This window comes from Rhineura floridana, chromosome 2, assembly GCF_030035675.1.
Source record: "Rhineura floridana isolate rRhiFlo1 chromosome 2, rRhiFlo1.hap2, whole genome shotgun sequence".
Taxonomy (NCBI): Eukaryota; Metazoa; Chordata; class Lepidosauria; order Squamata; family Rhineuridae; genus Rhineura; species Rhineura floridana.
The window spans coordinates 234,737,653-234,758,070 of NC_084481.1; the positions used below are offsets into that span (position 1 = coordinate 234,737,653).

Below are 20,418 nucleotides of genomic sequence, written 5' to 3' on the forward strand. Positions count from 1 at the left end.
GCAGCTCTTCCCTGAATTGCTCTGCTTCCCCAGAGACCACTTGATACAGTTTGTCTCCTTCAGCAGGCCTGCTAGTGGTTGCTATGGTGACCTGAGGCTGGTTAACAGATTCCACCCTGTTTGTTTCAGCCCCCCTTAATATGGCTTCTTTTTCTCTGCCAATTTGCTGTCTGGTCAATACATAGATCTTTCCTTGGGCGCCCATTACATCCCTTCCCAGTATTACTGGTTCTTGTTGCTGGGCATTAATGCCTACTGTATATCGGCCCTCTCGGCTTCTCCAAGTCATATCCACCAGGGCCACAGGCAAACTTTCTGGTTGACCCCTCACTCCTTGGATAGTCACAGTTTCCTGAGGTAATATTACCTCAGATTTTATTAAATCTGGCCTCAGTAATGTCTGAGCGGCACCAGTATCAAGCAATGCCCAATAATTTGCCCCTTGTACACTCACTTCCTCTCTCAGGCTTGAATCAAGGTCTGTTACTTCTGTCCAGTTTATCTGGCAGAACTGAACCTTTTTTGCTGTTTCTAAAGCCTTGGGCTCTGTTTTCACTGTCCTTGTCTGAGCAGGATTACTAATGGGGTTGGCAACCTCACATTGAAAACGTAGGTGCCCCGGTCTACCACATTTGTAGCATAATTTCTCCTCACTTTTAGGGTACACAGATCCACTCTGGGGTGTCCTGTGCCCTTCAGATTTTACTGGAGGACTCACTCGCTGTGATACCACATCCCCTCTGCCAGCGTTATATGGTCTGGGTTTAAAATCTCTTGATGTTTTCCCCACCCAGCCAGTTCTGTTGGAGGCGAAGTGATCCGCCATCTCTGTGGCCTCCTGCACCGATGTAGGGGAACGGTCTTTGACCAGGAGCCTTATTTCTGGTGGTAACTGATGGTATAATTGATCCAATATCTTGAGGTTTTTCACCTCCTCCACAGACTGAGCTTTTGCACTTGTCAGCCATTTCCCAAATATGTCCATCAGTTTTGCCCCCAGCTCCACGAAAGATCTCCCTGTCTGTATCTGGCAATTTCTGAAAAGCTTTCTAAAATAATCAGGCCCCAGTCTGAATCTTTTAAACACTGCTTCTTTGAATTCAGCATAGGTGACGGGCCTGTCTGAGGGGAAATATTGGTATACCTCAGCCAATTCCCCTTTAATCAGGTTTGATAAATACTGCATGTATTTATCTTCAGGTAGCCCCCACAACTGAGCTGCTTTTTCAAAGGTGCTGAGGTAAATTTGAGGATCTTGACCATGCTCATAGACAGCAAAGTCCTTTGGAGTAATTTTTATTTTTGCTCCATCTCTGTCCTTCCTTGTTTCATCAGAATGAAACTTCTCTCTTTCAAATTTTAACTTTTCTACTTGTAATTCGGCATCCACTGCTCGTTGCTTCTCCCTCTCCTCAAACCCCAATCTCATTCTCTCAATTTCCAACTCCCTCTGTTTTTCTTTTTCTGCTGTTTCAAAGACCCTCTGCTTGTCTTTTTCCTCAGCCTCCCTCCTCAATCTCTCAGCTTCCAACTCTCTCTGTTTTTCCTTCCCATCAGCTTCCATCTTCATTTTCTCAGTTTCCATCCTCAACTTTTCTCTCAAATACTCTATATAAGCGGGATTGCTTAAGTATCCTTCTGGGATCTCTTCCCTGACAGGTTGTTTTTGCTGGGCAGTTGCAAATCCTATAAGTGCTACCCTCAATTCATCTACCCCTTTACCCTCATGAGGTAAATTGAATGTTATGCACTTCTCCACCAGCTCCTCTTTTCATTTTTATGTATTCAGCCATGGTGTTTGAGTTCACTCACTCTTTGCCACACACTCTTTGCCAGTCACTCTCACAAGTAATCTTGTTTTGTTATTTCTGTTTGCCACACAACTATTAGGGATTGTCTAGTATTCGTATCTCACTGCTACAGCCAACTTTGGTTCGTATCTGGATTCTCTGTTGTTCGTATCCCACCGCTACTGCCACCACATGTGAGGCGTCCTTCCCTGGCTCTCCCTGTCAGGTTCCTACCTGCGCGTGGCTACTGCCTGTCACTAGGCACCACCAGGGACTCCACCAGTCCGGACCGCTCTCTCTTATGGTTTCTCTCCCCGCTCTAGCACAGATCTCAACAGATCCCCCTGCTAGGCAACCACCAGTAACGTCCCAATACTAGTATTCCCAGAGACTCTGAATACTGGTATTGTTATTCTCTTCACCGCTGCCACCATTTGTTACAGTTCCCCTTCAGCCTTGGTCATTACCTTACCCTCCCTTCTGGGTCTGTGAAACCCCAGCCAAGGATCAGGCCTTTGGTAAACCAAATTAAGTATTAATTACAGATAACAAAGCTAACAAGATTAACAAGATTTCTTCTTAAGGCACATAAGCATATGGTTTTACTCAATACTAATCCGAACTCTACCTCCCTCCTGGCAAACAACTCTCTAAACCCCACCAAGCAACCCACTCAGTTCTCTTCTCCCCCCCAGATTCCACTCTCACTCTTCCTTTTATACGTTCAGCCATTTTAAACACTCAGCCAATCATCTCGCATTCTACTGCCCATTCACTCCCCCTCTTTCACTCCACTTACCATGTATCTTCTAAACAACCAACACTTACCATATATACATTAATATAGGAACATCACATTGGTCCCCTTTTTTGAGCTTGCTGGTGCTCTTTTGTGACCGCCATTGCTTCTTCATTGCCCTGCGTCTTTCTGATTGGCTAAAATTCCCGCTCTTTTTACGGGCGCCATTTTGTTCCTCCCCCTTTTTTCCCGCCCTTTCTGTTTAGCCCTTTCTATAGTAAGGGATTTTGTTCAAGGCCTTTTCTATCAGTTTTTCTGTGTGTGTGCTGCAGGGCGGAATCTATAATCCCGCTACAGGTTCTTCACCACCAGCTGCTGACTGAGGCTGAATATTGAAGCTGTTTTGTGTATTCAGCCTGTTTGGAACCGTACATTCTGCCCCATCTGTGGCCGTGTACCAAAGCTGTTTGACATTGTACATTCTGCCCCATCTGTGGCCGTGTACCAAGGCTGTCTGGAACTGTACATTCTGCCACATTTGTGGCCGTGTACTAAGGCTGTTTGAAATTGTACATTCTGCCCCATCCGTGGCCGTGTACTAAGGCTGTCTGGAACTGTATATTCTCCCCCATCCGTGGGCGTATACTTAGCCATCTGAGCCGGTGCATTCTGCCCCATCCGTGGCCGTGTACTGAGCATATTTGGGTCTGTACATTCTGCCCCATCCGTGGCCGTGTACTGAACCCCCTTGAAAATATATGATGGCGGAACAGCCAGCGACATCTCAGGCAACCAAGCCTAAACAATCTAAGGCAGCCAAGTGCGGTTGCCAAAACTAAACATCTGTCCAGCCACAGCACAACCAAGCGGGCACGCTACGTCTCTGTTCCGGTTTCCGAGGAGGTGGGCCAGGAACAGTTAACAAATCTCTTTCATTCTCCGACTGCATCCTCCGAGGAGGACTTTGCAGGGTTTCCTGACCAGCCAGCAGCCAGCCACCATCCTCCCATATTACCACCTAGGGCTCATTCATCTTCCCAGCCTGCTGAACTGCCCATACCATTGCCTCTCCAAGCGCTACCATCTAACACACCGGGGCCGCAGCTGTCTCATGAGTTCATATCACAACTACAAGACATGCTGGCATTCTTCACTCAAACACAGCCACAGTCACCAGCCCCCGCCATTCCTCAGTGGAGTGTGGACCACCATGTGCGCAGTGAGACAGATCCCTCCTGCTCTCCGAATCCTTTTGACATTGCCAGGGGCAAGTTTGTTGATGACGCTTCTTGTGGGGAGGATCCACCATTTGCTACTCAAGCCGAAGGAGACGAATGGAGTGATCAGTCGGAACAGGAGGAGGATACATCTTATCGCCTGTTTGATGCCTTAGATTATCAGCCCCTTGCTCGCAGAGTATTGAACACCCTTGGTCTCCAATCTACACAACCTGCAGCTGCCACTCCCGCTATTAAAGGGGCCAGGGTCTTGAAATCCCCCACACCAGCAGAGCACTACCTTCCTGTGCCAGATCCTATTGCTAAGCTGGCCAAGGACGAATGGTCTCATCCATTACAAACACGCCATTTTAACGCCCTTGCGGACAGACTTTACTCTTTGGCTCCGGACTTTACAAGCAGACTGGCCGTCCCTGGCATAGACGAGCCGATCTCCAGTCTAGTCTCCAGATCCCTTTTGCCGAGGGAAGGAGATTCACATTTAAAGGACGCCACTGAGCGGAGGCTGGACTTTGCCTTACGCAAGAACCATGAGGCCACCGCTTTCTCCATGCGAGCCTGTGCATCAGCTTCCATCTTTTCCAGGACAGCGATGATGTGGTTGGATGACCTCTTAGATGATCCTAATCCTGATCCTGTCTCTCTGAGGAGGTCACTGATGAAATTGTGCAAGACAGCGGCATTTGTGGCTGATGTCACCTTGGACACAAATCAGCTGGGAGCACGAGCTATGGCAGCTCAGGTAGTCGCTCGGTGGACCCTCTGGCTTCGTCACTGGCAAGTGGACTCTACAGCCAGAGTTAATTTATCAAGGGCACCTTATTCTGGCTCATTACTCTTCGGCGAGGAAGCCCTAAAGGCAGTGCTTGTTGACCCCATGGATGCTCGAAAGCCTGTCTTGGCCACTGTCAGGAATGTTGATCGCAGGCCTTTCAGAGGTTTCACCTCATACCGCACGACCCAGCCCTTTTGAGGAACACGGCCCGGGTGACGAGGCCGCGATTTCCGAACCTATGATTTCCGTCCCTCCAGGGGAGTCTGGAACAGATGTTTCCAAAGCAGAGGTCAGTACCAGGGGCGCAGAGGTACCTCAACGTCCTCATATAGGGGAGGGTCTCACCAGCACAGACAGTACTGATGCGATACTGGTTGGGGGCAGACTGCTTCTGTTTGGAGACCATTGGCTGCGTCTGACTCAGGTCACCTGGATCAGAGATCTTTTTCGTTATGGCTATGCACTAGAGTTTTCGGCAATCCCTCTGGACAGATTTCATCCCTCCCCTTGTCCCAGGGCACCAGCCAGGCACTGCATTATGCAGACAGCCATACATCACCTCTTGGACACAGCGGCGATAGAGCCAGTCCCTACAACAGAGAGGTCGGAAGGGGTGTACTCCCTCCTATTTGCTGTGCCCAAACGAGATCTGTCATGGAGGGCGGTGTTGGACCTCAAGTTCATCAACCGTTTCGTAAAGTATCGCAGGTTCAAAATGGAATCCCTCCACTCCATTACAGAAAGCCTTCACAAAGGAGACTTCCTGGCTTCTATCGACCTAAAGGAAGTGTATCTCCATGTGCCTGTTTGCATAGCCCACAGAAAATTCCTTCGGTTTGCTTTTGGCCCCCAGCATTTTCAATATCGAGCGATGCTGTTCGGCCTCTCATCTGCCCCGAGAGTATTTACCAAGGTGCTACTCATACTAGTGGCTTACCTCCGGCTTCAAGAGATCCATATCTACCCCTACTTGGACGATCTTTTAATACCGGTGAGTTCCAGGGAGCTGGCTCATTGCCATCTAACGCTCACGCTCCATGTCTTGCAGGCCTACGGCTGGCTAGTCAATTTTGACAAAAGCCATCTCCAACCAACCCAACGCCTACAACATCTAGGGGCGATGTTGGACACCCTGCAGGCGACGGTGTTCCTGTCTCCAGACCGCATAACTGCTATCACAGACATCGCACGGTCTCTGATGCACCACGCAACCGCAGATGTCATGCTTCTAGCCAGGGCTCTCGGAATGTTGGTGTCCACCATCCATATTGTGCCATGGGCTCGAGCTCATACTCGCCAACTCCAGTGGGCTTTGTTGCCGTTTCAGCAGGACATTGCCAGGTCAAATCATCGAGCAATTAGCCCCGCACTGCGTCTTTCATTCTGCTGGTGGACGAGGGTCCAACATCTCACCCAGGGCACTCCGTTCAGAGAACCCCACAGGACTGTTATCACCACAGATGCCAGTCTCCTCGGCTGGGGAGCCCACTGCAACTCCCAGTTCGTTCAGGGGGTTTGGACCACAGCAGAGCAGACTCAGAGCATCAATTGGCTGGAACTGAAGGCTGTCCACTTAGCTCTGCTCCATTTTCAGTCTCTGTTCCACTTGGACCATGTTCTCATTCGAACGGACAATACGTGTGCCAAATCTCATTTAAACAGACAAGGGGGGACCAGGTCCTGTCCTCTGCAGAACCTAGCTTCCCTCATATTTGACTGGGCAGAGCAACATCTGCAATCCTTAAAAGCAGAACATCTCAGAGGAATTTGGAATGTGACAGCAGACTGGCTCAGCAGACAACAGGTCTTTCCGGGAGAATGGAAATTTCATCCGACTATTTTCCATCTTCTCCAGTGTTGGTTCGGCGTCTTCTCAGTCGATCTATTTGCCTCCAGTCGCAATTGCCAGCTACCCAGGTACTTCACTCGATACCTGGACACGACAGCGGAAGCGGTGGATGCCCTGTCGCTACCGTGGCCGGATGGCCTATTGTACGCCTTCCCTCCAATACCACTGTTAGCCAGAACCTTGAGAAAGGCGCGACGCGAGAGGACCAAACTGGTTCTGATAGCTCCATATTGGCCCCGTCAACCATGGTTCTCGGATCTCCTTGCCATGTCAGTGACGGACCCTTGGATGCTCCCGGTCAGGCCAGACCTCTTATCCCAGGGCCCAGTATTGCATCAGGATCCCAATTGGCTCAAGCTAACAGCCTGGCTTTTGAACGGGGACATTTAAGGTCTGCTGGCCTGTCTGACGCTGTTATTGACATTATCTTGGCCTCGAGAAGACCATCCACCACCCGTATATATCAACATACTTGGGTGGCATTCTCCAGGTGGTGTCAGTCCCAGCACCTCGATCCTTCCCAGGCCACAATACAACAGGTGCTGCAGTTCCTTCATAGGGGCCTCCTGATGGGACTTAGACCCAACACCTTACGTAGACATGCGTCCACTCTGTCGTCTATTCTCTCAGTGTCCTCCGCTGGTGCTCCTATTGCCTCGCACCCGTTCATCAAACGTTTTCTGAGTGGAACCGCGCTACACTCACCGGCTGTATTCCACCGTTTTCCCTCATGGAGTTTGTCGAAGGTCCTTCAGGCTTTACAACACCCTCCGTTCGAGCCCCTTAGGACTGTGCCTTTACGTCTGTTGTCATTCAAGGTCCTGTTCCTGATCGCGATCACCTCTGCGAGACGAGTTTCGGAACTGGGCGCATTGTCTTCTGCCCGCCATCTCTGTGTCTTTCACAAGGACTCTGTTGTGCTGAAGACTGATCCTTCCTTCCGTCCCAAGGTCAGTTCAGTTTTCCATTGCAACCAGGACATTGTTCTTCCTTCATTTTGTCCGAATCCTACCCATCCTCTAGAGAAGGCTTGGCATTCATTGGATGTTCGGAGGGCTCTCAAGACCTACCTGTCTAGGACCCAGGATATACGACGAACTGAGTCTTTGTTTGTATCCTTTCATCCACGTTCTATGGGGCATAAAGTAGCTAATTCCACCTTATCCCGCTGGTTGCGTGCATGTATTACCTTAGCCTATGAGTCCCTTAAGCTTCCAGTCCCAGCTAGTATAACAGCTCATTCCACTAGGTCAGCGGCCACTACGGCTGCTTTTGCTACCAACGCTCCTGTTGCTGATATTTGCAGAGCTGCTGTTTGGTCTACCCCACACTCGTTTATAAGGCATTACAAAATAGATCGTTATGCCTCTGCCGATGCCTCTTTTGGCAGACGAGTGTTGCAACAGGTTCTTAATGATGATTAGGATGTGGGTGGTCCCTCCCTGTTATGGGCTGCTTTGGTACATCCCACTTGATGGCAGTCCTCCTATGGAAAATGGACCATTGGTCTCACCTGAAGGGTGATTTTCATAGGAGGACTGCCATCACGACCCTCCCAGTTGGAGGATACCTAGATATTTTTGGTTTTTTTTTCATATATTCCTGTTACGCTATTATATTAGATTTACTAGTGAAGTCAAGACTGCTATTAATGTTATATCGCTATGTTAGAGTCATATTATTATGATTATTGCTATTGTGTTATGTCTTTGCTGGTAGGCCCGTTGGCCTTTTCGCCTGCATTTTTAGATATCTCTCTTTGGACTCGCTGCGAATGAACTGGAGAGTGGGAGGGGCCTGACGCCCTTAGTCTTGACTTCAAAAACATTCTTGCCTTCGGACGATAGATGGAGCTATAACCCCGCTTGATGGCCGCCCTCCTATGAAAATCACCCTTCAGGTGAGACCAATGGTCCAATCTTTTTCATTGTAGACCAAGAAAGGTAACACAGAGCAATTACAGTTTTACAATTCCACATCAGCATCAGCCCTTATAAGCTGATTGAAATAAAAAGTTTTAAGGTCCATTTGAAGGACCTGAAAAGAGAGTGATAAGCATATCCTGTGAGAGGAAATGGAGCCACCACTGGAAAAGCCTTTTCTTGTTCTCTTAAAGGCAAAATGGGTTTATAGATTGTGAGGTCTCAAAGCATGAAAGGCATAGTTCATCATATTTGCTTCTTGAAACCTGATTCAAAATAGATAGGTGACATTCTTTCAGCCTTTGCTCTCTAAACATGATACACTTAAGGAGAAAAGGGAGACTAACAGGGGGGGGGGGAAGAGAACTTTTGCAGTAACTGTTGGTTGGCTCTGAATGCAGGATGTATATGGGTTATTTGTGAATAAGGTAAGAAAATGTAGGAGTAATTACACAGTTTCATAGGAAAAATTTTACTGTTGTGCCTCTAGGTTCATTGAAAGCCCTTGCAGACATAATATGCGAATATCCCAGTATCCATAAGAGGTATGTGCTGTCTTTTATTTGCTTGGTGAAAAATCTTACTCTAACAGTCTCCCAAATTTCTGAGTTCATTGACCATTTGATGAGATTATAGAGTTGTCATCAACCCAACTCAACCCAAATTAGGAATGTAAATGAAATATAGTCAAGAAGTATCAATATATAATCAATGTTTATTAATCATCAATCACTATTACTAGGAGTCATTTGAAAGACTGCCTCCTTCCAACAGACCCTCTCAGGTGTTGAGTTCAGCAGAGGGGGTCCTTTTGATAGTTCTGCTACCCTAGGAAGCTCAGGGTGGTGGTGGCCCGGGAGAGGGCATCATCTGCGGCAGCCCCTAAGGTGTGGAACTTCCTCCCCACTGAGGTGTGTCTGGCAACTTCACTGTACAACTTTTGGTGAATGCTGGAGATGCAGCACTTTACCCTAACCCTTCGACACCTGATATGTTTATTTTTAGGACCCACCCTATTTTCTGTGAAGTTGTTTAGGTTGTTTTTAACTGTTTTAATTATGTGTGTTAAAATTATTGTAACCTGCCCTGGGACCTCTGGATGAAGGGTGGGTAGTAAATTACTATAATAATAAAATGTAAAAAGTAAGGAACACTGTTATATTGTGATTTATCTTATTAAATGCAAGGGCATTGCCAAGGGAGGTGCACTCTGTACATGCCTATGCCCTTCATTTCTGAGACTCATAGTTCCTAATTACATTTTTCAGCCCCTATACACAGCCCCATTGACCCAATGGGGTCAATATCGATCACTTTGGGATACCCTGCTTTAACAGATGTGCTTCACATTTGTCAGTTAGAAAGTATTCCCCAATGCAGAATTTAGGCCTGCTTAGAGGGGGGAAAAAACCCTTTGTCTCCATTTACACCAAGTGTTGTATATTTTGATAACAGTTACTAAAAAGCTCATTCTTTTTTGTTCAGTCACGCTATAGAATACTGTGTGTGTGTTAGCTGGAAACTCCTACAAAGTTACAAAATTCCAAAAGAGCCTTTCATTCACTTGTCAGAATTGGAGGCTTATGTTACCTCCACGCCCCCGCTTCTGAAACCATGGTTCTATTTGAGTAATGTTGCCATTTGCTTTGCTAAAGCTTTCATTTTTACCTATCAAATATATTAAAAACAGTGTATGTACTCAACTGTTTATAGCAGTCGATTTGTATTTGTTCCCGGCTCTGAAGATCCTGGCCCAGGCTCCATTTTGCCAAGGTATGCTTGCGACACAATTAAGACAATTTCTTTGAACCTACAGCAATGAGAATATGCAAATTCAGTTGTGATATCTTTCACATTCATTTATTTTAGGCCACCGCTTACTGAAAACATTACAGAGGAGTTCCAACAGCAGGTGCCATTGTCAGTCTTCACTACAAATCCTTGCAGGTAAACGGACATCTGTCTATATTTCTGCCTTGCTTATTATACAACCGTGAGTGTGGCTGTATACTATAGCCAGCATGGATTTTTTGCATTCTGCAATGTTAAATTGAAAATACCCCCCATGCCATTCTGATGCTTCCCATAAGCTCATTTCAAAACAAAACCTTACAAGACGTATAGTCCTGAACCCAGAAACACTTGCTTACCAAACCTCTAAATTTTCATGGGGATACACAAAACAGTCAGAGAGATTGAGAGTTCAAAGTGTAAAAAGAGAGAGAAAAAACAGAGCCCTGTTGGACTTTTTTCTGCCAGTGTTCTCATAATTTGTTGAAATTAATTAAAAATCAGCCATGTTCCCGGAGTACTTGTAATCCTATTACTAACATTGTTCCATACTCTGACCTTCATCTTCTGCAGTTTAAAAGTTTAAAAAATGCCTGGCTGATTTTTAATTAATTTAAGAAATTTAGCATTGGAATCAATGATAACTCTTGGCATGCTCAGTAAGAACCAACTGTCAATATTCTAAAAGCCAGACTCACAGCTGCTGGGCTTGGCAGGCCACACCTACACCAGACTTTGATTTCACTTAAGACAGCCATGGCTTCCCCCAAAGAATCCTGGGAAGTGTATTTGTGAAGGGTGCTGAGAGGAGACTCCTATTCCCCAGTGGCCAGAGTGGTTTAACATTCAGCCACATGTGCCTGCTGTAGAATAAAAAGGTGGGGGAAACTTTGAAAAGCAATGATACTGTTCACAATGTTTTCCTTTTGGAAGGAAAAGGGTCTTCCCCTCTGCCCACTGCCTACCCACCCAATCTCCTCGCTCTCCCCTTCCCCTTCCTGCCCTCCTCCTCCCCTTCCTGCCAGGTCAAATTCACCTATCCTAAGCATGATTGATTGCAGGGGAGTAAATCCCACTGAACTCAATAAGCATGCAAATGATCAAACCTGCCCTCCCCTCCTCTCTCCTATCCCCTCCCTCTTTTCCCTTCCCTCTCCCTTCCAATCCCCTCCCTCCACCTCCTTGTGCTCCCCTTTCCCCTCCCTCCCTCCTTCTCCCCTCACCTCCTCCATGGTCAGTTTTACCACCCATTGAAAATAAGTATGCAAATGATCAGACCTGCCTTCCTCCCCCTTTCCTCTCCCTTCTTCCTCCTCCCCTGCCCACTCCAGCCCTCCCTCCCTCTTCTCCTCCCCACCCCACTGGGCTTTTTCACTTGTGGTCCCCACCCTGTGGAACTCCCTCCCAAATGATCTCCGCCATGCCCCCTCTATAATGAGTTTCCACCGGGCCGTGAAGACCTGGCTCTTCAGGCAGGCTTTTGGGGTGGGCTAGATTTTATTCTTCTTGTTTCCAGCTTTTTAATGCTTATTGTATTTGTATATTTATTTTGTACGTCACCCAGAGTGGCTGGATAGCCAGCCAGATGGGCGACTAAGAAATTCAATAAATAAATAAATGGTCAGTTTTACCTATCCTAAGCATGATTTCACAGGAGTAAATCCCACTGAACTCAATAAACATGCAATGATCAAACCTGCCCTTCTCCTCCCCTCCCCCTTCTGCCTGCTCCCATTCCCCTCCTCCCCTCCACCCCTGCCCTTCTTCCCCTCCCCATCCCCTGTAGTCAGTTTCACCTATCCTAAACATGATTGCAGGGGAGTAAATCCCACTGAACTCAATAAGCATGCAAATAATCAATCCATTCTCAGCGAACTTGCAGAGGATCCCATTTGCCTCCCAGATTAAAATGCAGAGAAATTCACTGATAGGCAAAAAACCTTGCAGCTTAAGAATGTACCTGTAGCCAATATATATTTCTATCCAACTTTTAAAAGCAGGGAAATTGGGCAGCTATAGTGAATGCACCAGGGGAGCAGGAGACCTGACCTCCTCTCTGAGATATTGTACTGCCCTACAAATTTGTAAAAATGCAAACACCATTTATGTTGGTCTTTCACAGTCCAATCCACTTCCTGTGCAGCTTGGAAGAATTTGGTAACGTGCCTCTGAGCATATGGGGAGTGGTGGCAACACCTGCAGTCATCCCAAATAACAGACACAACATGTGCTGTGCTGATCTTGTTTTAGCAGGGAGGAAGCAACAATATTAAAAACAGTTGATATAGTTCAGATAGTCACTTTAAATATGTTTCATTTACTTTGCAATTTTAGTGAAGTTTCCTATAGTAAATCATTTTCTTTTGCTTCTGCTTCTGTGAATATGTGAAATACAGCAACGCTTTGCATAATCTATGCTAAAAAAACTTCAGAAAATTGTGGAATAATGACACTGACTATTCTGCAGAATAGTCTCCAATGGGCATGAGGTCTCAGTTTGCAGAAGATAAAACAGTGGGAGGTAAAATATATTCTAGCAAGATTCTAGGTGTGCTCTATGTTTTTAATTGACCAAGCCCACCTTTCCTTAAGTGGAGTGGTTTCATCATAGCAGGCTGAACACATGCATCTTGGGCAGGACAAGTTTGTTTTTTCCAACAGCTAGAGTCATTGTGATCAGTCTGATTCTACATCAAACTGCAGTTTCAGATTCAACTGTTAATGCACCCAAAATAGAAATAGAACATAACCCCCAGTTTGAAACACAAAAGGCTGTCATCATCATCATATGACATTGACCAATACAAAGGCTTTGAAATTAATAAAAATAAATTTGACACAGATTTCTAGGATGAATAATGAGAGAAATACAATTTTCTAGGTTAGATTCTCTGTAGAAACGGTAGTAACACAGGAAAGAAGCAAAGTAAAACACCATCAAACATACAAAAATGTAATTCTCCATCTTTGAAGATGGCAGATGCTACCACCACTCACCATATGCTCAGAGGCACGTTACCAAATTCTTCCAAGCTACACAGGAAGTGGATTGGACTGTGAAAGACCAACCCAAATGGTGTTTGCATTTTGACATATTTGTAGGGCAGTCCAATATCTCAGAGAGGAGTTCAGGTCTGCTGCTCCCCTGGTGCATTCACTACAGCTGACCAATTTCCCTGCTTTTTAAAGTTTGATAGAAATATCTGTCGGCTATAGGTTACGTTCTTAAACCGCAAGGGTTTTTTTTGCCTATTAGTGAATAGTCTCTTCTGGATGTTTGCTCAATTACCCTGAAAAAGTAAAACTGCATTTGTTCCTTCCAGGGTCCAGTACTGCACTCAGGAAATAATAATCTTCAGAGAAGACTTGGTAAACAAGATGTGCCGGAATTGTGTCCGATTTCCTAGTAGCAGTTTGGATATTCCTAATCAGGTAAGGCAAAAAAGCATGAAACGTTTAGGGTTAAGCTTCTGCTGGTTGTATACTTACTATTATTCTAACATGATTATTTTTTGGAATAGAGGTAGAGGCTGAGATTCAGTGTTGTGTGAGCAGGGATCTGCTGGCCCAACAGGGCTTCTCCCTTTCCCTCACCCCTGCAGCTCCCTGTGCAGCCCCAAAATCTGCTGTGAATGATTGAGGGGGTGGGATGGACACTCTGGAGCATTATTTTGGGGGAGGGGTTTAAGAAAAACTGGAAGTTGCATTGCATAACCTGACTTATTGTGCAGCTGGGCTGGCACAATTGAATCTCACCCAGAGAAAGACATCCCATGGTCTCTGTTGGGCAACGAACTGTGACTTGTACTCTGGGTAATATCCAGAGTCAGCAGACAGGCTTCTGTTCAGACAATGGGACTTCGCCCTCCTCTCCGCCCCCCAGTCCCTCCCAAATGTGCAGGGTGGAAGAGAGGAAGGAGAAGTTCTCTTGCATGAGCAGAAGCCCACATGTGCAACGATGGGTATTGCCAAGAATGCAGGAGTTGTAAAGAGGCTGCCTTATTTATTCTTGGGCAAGGCGGTCAAGCGGGTGGTGGTGAAGCAGTTGCAAGCGCACTTGGAGGAAGCGGATTATCTGGATCCATTTCAGTTGGGCTTCAGGCCTGGACATGGGACTGAAACAGCCTTGGTTGCCTTGGTGGATAATATGGGGAGAGCATTGGATAGGGGTGAATACACCTTCTTCGTCCTCCTGGATCTCTCAGCCGCCTTTGATACCGTTGACCATGGTACCCTTTTGGACCGATTAGAGGGGTTAGGCATAGGGGGCACTGTTTTGCAGTGGTTCCGTTCCTTCCTTTCTGATAGGTACCAAAGAGTAGCACTGGGGGATGAGGTTTCAGACCCTTGGCCTCTCACCTGTGGGGTGCCACAGGGCTCCATTCTCTCCCTGATGCTATTTAACATCTATATAAAGCCGCTGGGGGCTATCATCAGGAGATTTGGGCTGTAGTGTCACCAATATGCGGATGACACACAGCTCTATCTCTCATTTAAATCTTCACCAAGGTTGGCTGTAGAAACCCTGACCCAAGTGCCTGGAGTTGGTGAGTGCCTGGATGGGAAGGAATAAACTGAAACTGAACCCTGACAAAACTGAGGTACTGTTCATGGGAGACAAGGCAAGGTTAGGGGACTTGGACTTGGTGCTCAATGGGGTACAACTGCCCCTAAAAGACCAGGTCCGCAGCCTCGGGGTCATTCTTGACTCCCAACTGTCCATGGAAGCTCAGGTTTCGGCTGTGAGCCAGGCAGCACTGTATCAACTCCATCTGATACGGAAGCTACGCCCCTACCTTCCCAGTCATCTCTTCCCATCGGTGGTACATGCCCTGGTCTCCTCTCGCCTTGACTACTGTAATGCGCTCTATGTAGGGCTACCCTTGAAAAGGGTCCAGAAGCTGCAACTGGTACAGAATGCGGCTGCGTGCCTGATTAAAGGCAGCCGCCGGTGAGACCACGTAACTCCAGTGCTCAAAGAGTTGCACTGGTTACCAGTTGCTTGCCGGGCCCAATTCAAGGTGTTGGTTTTGACCTTTAAATCCCTACACGGTCTCGGCCCAGCCTATCTGAAGGAGCTCCTCCAGCATCATCAGCTATGCCGCCTAACAAGATTGGCCTCAAAAGACCTTCTCTCTGTCCCACCAGTCAAAACAGCTAGACTGGTGAGGACTAGAGAAAGGGCTTTTTCAATTGTGGCCCCCACCCTATGGAACTCTCTCCCTTATGATCTTCGCCATGCCCCCTCTACAATGAGTTTCCGCCGGGCTGTGAAGACCTGGCTCTTCAGGCAGGCCTTTGGGGTGGGCTAGATTTTAACATCATTGCTTTTAGATTTTAATGTATTGATGTGTCATTTTGTGCTATTTTGCTTATTTTGTACGTCGCCCAGAGTGACTGGTTAGCCAGCCAGATGGGCGACTAAGAAATCTAATAAATAAATAAATAAAATTTTGTATTCTTGAGGTTCTTTTCTATTTTAGTGCATTTACGTGCAGATAACGTTAGGCACGTATGCAGGAGTTCTACCACGGGAGCTGAGTGGTAGTCGCAAAAAAGAGGGAGAAAAGTAGAAATTCCTTTTTTTTTTCTCTGCATGTAGAAACTTTTCAATATAGTTAATGGAACGTGTGGAGAGAGTCAAATGACTAAATTGGATTTCCTATGGAGAATAGTTCATCTGAAGGAGATCCTCCATACAAAAGACTTCCTCTGCTCTAGCTTCCCAAAAGCAAGGTGATGAAAGTTCATTTCTGATGCTGTAGTTCTATTAATAATAAGTTCTGTTAATAATAGGGGAATTTTATTCTGACACAATGCTCAGAGTGGTTTTCTCAAGATCACCACACAACCATTTGGGACTGCAGGGATTCAAATAAGTCCCAAGGTCAACTTAATTTACCAGATCTAGAACTCAAAATGAAGCATCAAAAATAGATGGTGTTATTACCAACATGTGCTAATGATCACCAATAAAGACAAGATCATTCTGTGATTTAGTTAGGAGTCTGAAAGACAAGTAGTTCCATTTATATGGAAACCAAAGTGACTTGTGTGTCCTTGTTCTTTGCCTTGCAGTTTGTAAAGACAATTTTATCACAAGGGCATCTGACTCCATTGCCCCTTAATGTTAGCCCTGTCTACTGGGCCTATGACTACACCTTGAGAACATACCCTCTGCCAGATCTCATTGTCTTTGCCGACAAATATGACCCGTTCACCGTGACCAACACCGATTGCCTCTGCATAAATCCTGTAAGATTTATCCCTTCCTTACTTTTCAGAGCATGATAAAAGCTGGTTTATAGTGAGAAAAATAACAGAGGAGGCGGGGAAAGTTGTATTGTGTATACAATATGATGGATTTTGTTTAATGTGTTCTTAGTACACAATGTGTTTTGAGAGAGTCCATACTTAGCACCAGTCCCTCTCAAAATTATATTTACATCATGAAAATTTATATCGAGTTAACATAAGAAAAGTCAGCATGTTAACTGAGTTTTATTCCTTTCTCTTCTTTAAATTGGCTATATATTAAATGCTGCTGGGTGGATTGTTTCTTTTGTTTTTGGAAGACCATTACTTCCTATGCAAGTAATGCATTGTTTTGTTAATGTGGAGATACAGATTCTACTTCCATGGCAACATCTTTGTTAATATCTCCATATAGTTTGTATCTGCATCTATCTACCCCAATATTATAAGTTACACATTTTTGCTTGACTTTTTCGTGAAGCAGTGTACACCAGTCTTACATTTGTAATTGCTAAAATGCTGATTTGGGGGAATTAGCAATACTATAACTGGGATCTTTACTGGAGACTATGGTGCACGCATGGAGAGAATTGCATTGCCTTATATTGCCTGGCTACCTATTAGCTACCGGGCCAAGTTCAAGGTTCTAGTTTTGGTGTACAAAGCCCTATACAGCTTGGGACCAGGATACCTGAAAGACCGTCTTACCCCTTATATACCCAGTCGATCACTGAGCTCTGCAGGTGAGGGCCTCCTGCAGATACCATCTTATCAGGAGGTCCGTTCTGCACAATATAGGAAACGGACCTTTAGTGTGACGGCACCTATCCTTTGGAATTCCCTCCCCTTTTGAACCTTCCTCTTTCAACAAGCCTTTTCAGGTGAGACCTTATCCCAGTCTCTGTCTGTGTTGGAATTGCTTTTTAATATGTTTTTAAACCTTTTCAAAAATATTTTTAAAGATGTTTTGTTCTAATATAATTTAAAGTCTGTTTTTACAATGTTTGAAAGGGTTTTTTTAGTGCTTTTGTTTGCCGCCCTGGGCTCCTACTGAGAGGAAGGGCGGGATATAAATTAAATAATAAATAAATAAAATAAAATATAACCTTGCTTAATATTGGGAACCTAGCATGGGCCAATTTTTGTATGCTTACTATAGAGAGCCAGCACTAAACATGCCATAACTGCAGTTCCATTTATTTATAAATGGATAAGATTTAAAAGAGATAACATGCCAATATAAAATGATTTTAAGAACAACAAAAGCAACTTTGCGTCTTAAAATGCTGCTTCAGAAAAATACATAAAAGAATGTGTTAAGAATGCATTCACCTGTTGCCTGGACTTAATTACTGTTGCAAAAATAGAGGAGATAGACTGGGGCAGAGGATTGCCGAATAAGGGAGTGTGAGGAAGAGTCTTTAAAGACTCTGTCTTGCTGTGGGGCAAGAGTTGATTAGGGAAAAGACAGAAAGAAGTGGAGAAACTGAGATCCAGTGGTTACCTGCACCAGTGAGGAAGGAGTGAGATGGTAACACCAATCCCCCGCTTATGGAGTTGTTGCTGTGGCAGGGGAGATCTTGCCACAAAGGGAGTTCACCTGATGGAAAATACAGTTCTCCTCTAGCATGTTTTTTTGCATACACTTTGTAAGGAATACTCTGGATTCCTGTTAAGGTGCAGGCAGTGATGGTGTGGCTGGTAAGGCAGATCTTCAGCTCAAGTCCAATTCCCTTCATTTAGGTTCTCTGAACACTGCTACGTTAGTTCAAAAAATGGAAAAAACTTCTCTTTGAGAAAGATACTGGCTGGTACCTTTTTTCAGACAGACCTGGCTAATTCCAAATACCAAAACATGGTTTAGAGGCCAGGAAATACAAGGTAGGTAGAGGCAAAGAAGGGTTTTAGCTACAGCATAAGTGAAGAAAAGGAAGTCCATTCCTGCAGCTTTATGTAAGGGCAACATGTCTTAGAAGAGAGGGGCACAGATTAGCCTCTAGGAAATGCCCCATAAAACTAGACAAGCTAGGGATGTTTTGTGCACTCAGCTCTAAGAAAAACTATTGTTTTAACCTTCTCCAGAATCTGAATTATTTCACAAAGATCCAGGCATGTACCTGATTGACATTTCAATATAAAAGACAAGAGTGAAGAGTTCCTGTGATATTAAAGCTTTTTTAAAATTGTTTTTAATGGTGTTGTTTTTAATTGTTGTGTTTTAATATATTTTAAAGTCTGTTATGATGTTTTAAAGTGTTTTTAGTGCTTTTGTTTGCTGCCCTTGGCTCCTACTGAGAGAAAAGGCGGGATATAAATCAAACAAATAAATCAAATAATAAATAAATATCCTGAGCAGAGTTAATTAACTGCTTTGCCAAGGGTGAACGCCTACCCATGGGGCATTTTCTCCTCATTGTCTTATTTTAGCAATGCTCTCTCGCCGTGGTGACAAAAGGGTGTGAGCCTAGAACATAGGAAGCTGTCATCAGATTATTGGTCAGTATTGTTTGCACTGACTAGAATCAGCTCTCCAGGGTTTCAGACGGGACATTCCCAGCCCTCCATAGAGATGCTGGGGACTGAACCTGGGACCATCTATGTGCAAACTGGATGCTCCTACCACTGAGTTGTGGCTCTTCAGAAGTTCTTAGTAAATGCAAATGGAATATTCTTGCTCTGCTTACCACAGTCTATTAGCAGTGGGCCCTTCCAGTGATGAAGCAGAATGGGCAAAAAGATTTTATCAGTGTAGGCAGTGCCTTTTTTCTGTGATGGAACTCACTGGTACAGAGTACCAGCACCATCTTTAGAAACATCTTTACAAAAAGCTTTAAAAACACGTTAAAGCAATTCCATCACAGATGCAGACTGGAATAAGGTCTCTACTTGAAAGGCTTGTTGAAAGAGGAAGGTCTTCAATAGGTGCCAAAAAGATAACAGAGATGGCTCCTGTCTAATATTTAAGGGGAGGGAATTTCAAAGAGGATGTGCCACAACACTAAAGGTCTGCTTCCTGTGTTGTGTGGAACGAACCTCCTGATAAGCTGGTATCTGCAGGAGGCCGTAGCTTGCAGAGTGTAGTGATCGTCTGGGTATACTGTATAAGAAGGTGAGACGATCTTTTGCCTGGCACCTACAGCACTTTTATCAAAGTATGGGTATCAGCACATCCTCTTTTATGAAAAAAGTGCTGAGGTAGTTATTTATTTCCAATGGAGAATTATTTGCTAAATTAAAAGTTGCTTTCAATAAATATGACACTGGATTCTGGAATTAATTGGGTCAAAGTGCGATCTCCTGCTTGTGACTAGCATGTGATGAGATTATCACCCTAGGGTCCTCTCTGTTCACCATTATGATCCTCTTGTCAACCATGGCTCGGAGTAAAGCCAAATTACATACTTAGGGCAGTACCCAACAAAACAGAACCACTAGTGCAAGGACATTTAGCTGTGCAATGGAACATCCCCGCCCTCTCCCCTCCCCACATGAACCTTGTTCCAGGAGTTCTCCCAGCCCTCTGGAGATTTCTGTGGGGAGAGGAGAGGGTAGAGAAATTCCATTGGGCATCTAGTGGAACAGTTTATTTGGATACCACCTGTAGCCCGAGGGCATGTGTAAAGTTCCAGCTGTACTGAGCCTCTCGATAACATCTACGTTTCAGTTTCTTTTTTGGATGTGTAGATTTCTATTCTCAACAGTGTAACAGCTATGTAACTTTTAGAAAGTGAGCTAGTGCATTTGAATAGGCTTGCTATGGCAACACTGCTGAAAAACACCTTTCCTGCCGAAAGTATAAAATGCAGGCTACTGCAGTGCCTGAGATCCAAAGAGCCACACAATTTTTTTCACACAGCTTTAAACTTTTACTACTTGAACAGCAATGCTGGATGGCAATCCTGTTTTGAAACCTAGAAAGGTTTTGAAAAAGATGTAAACAGAGCAACTGGGGAGTGGGGGTTGTTGGCCGCTCAAAGCAACAAAGAGGTTTTTTAAAAAGAGGTTTTCTCCTCTTATACCTCTTCCTGGAGGAAGCTCAGATACACAAAAACCATCTGC

At 45.1% G+C, this 20,418-nt stretch overlaps 1 protein-coding gene across 1 annotated transcript in view; it reads left to right on the plus strand.

The window, feature by feature from the left end:
* Positions 1 to 20,418, plus strand: part of POLE2 (DNA polymerase epsilon 2, accessory subunit) — a 56,144-nt gene that overhangs the window by 32,390 nt on the left and 3,336 nt on the right. Inside the window, exons 13-17 of the mRNA XM_061613320.1 lie at positions 8,804 to 8,858; positions 10,027 to 10,086; positions 10,183 to 10,260; positions 13,428 to 13,536; positions 16,183 to 16,359. Of these exons, the coding sequence (XP_061469304.1) occupies positions 8,804 to 8,858; positions 10,027 to 10,086; positions 10,183 to 10,260; positions 13,428 to 13,536; positions 16,183 to 16,359 (479 nt within the window). The remainder of the gene's footprint in view (positions 1 to 8,803; positions 8,859 to 10,026; positions 10,087 to 10,182; positions 10,261 to 13,427; positions 13,537 to 16,182; positions 16,360 to 20,418) is intronic.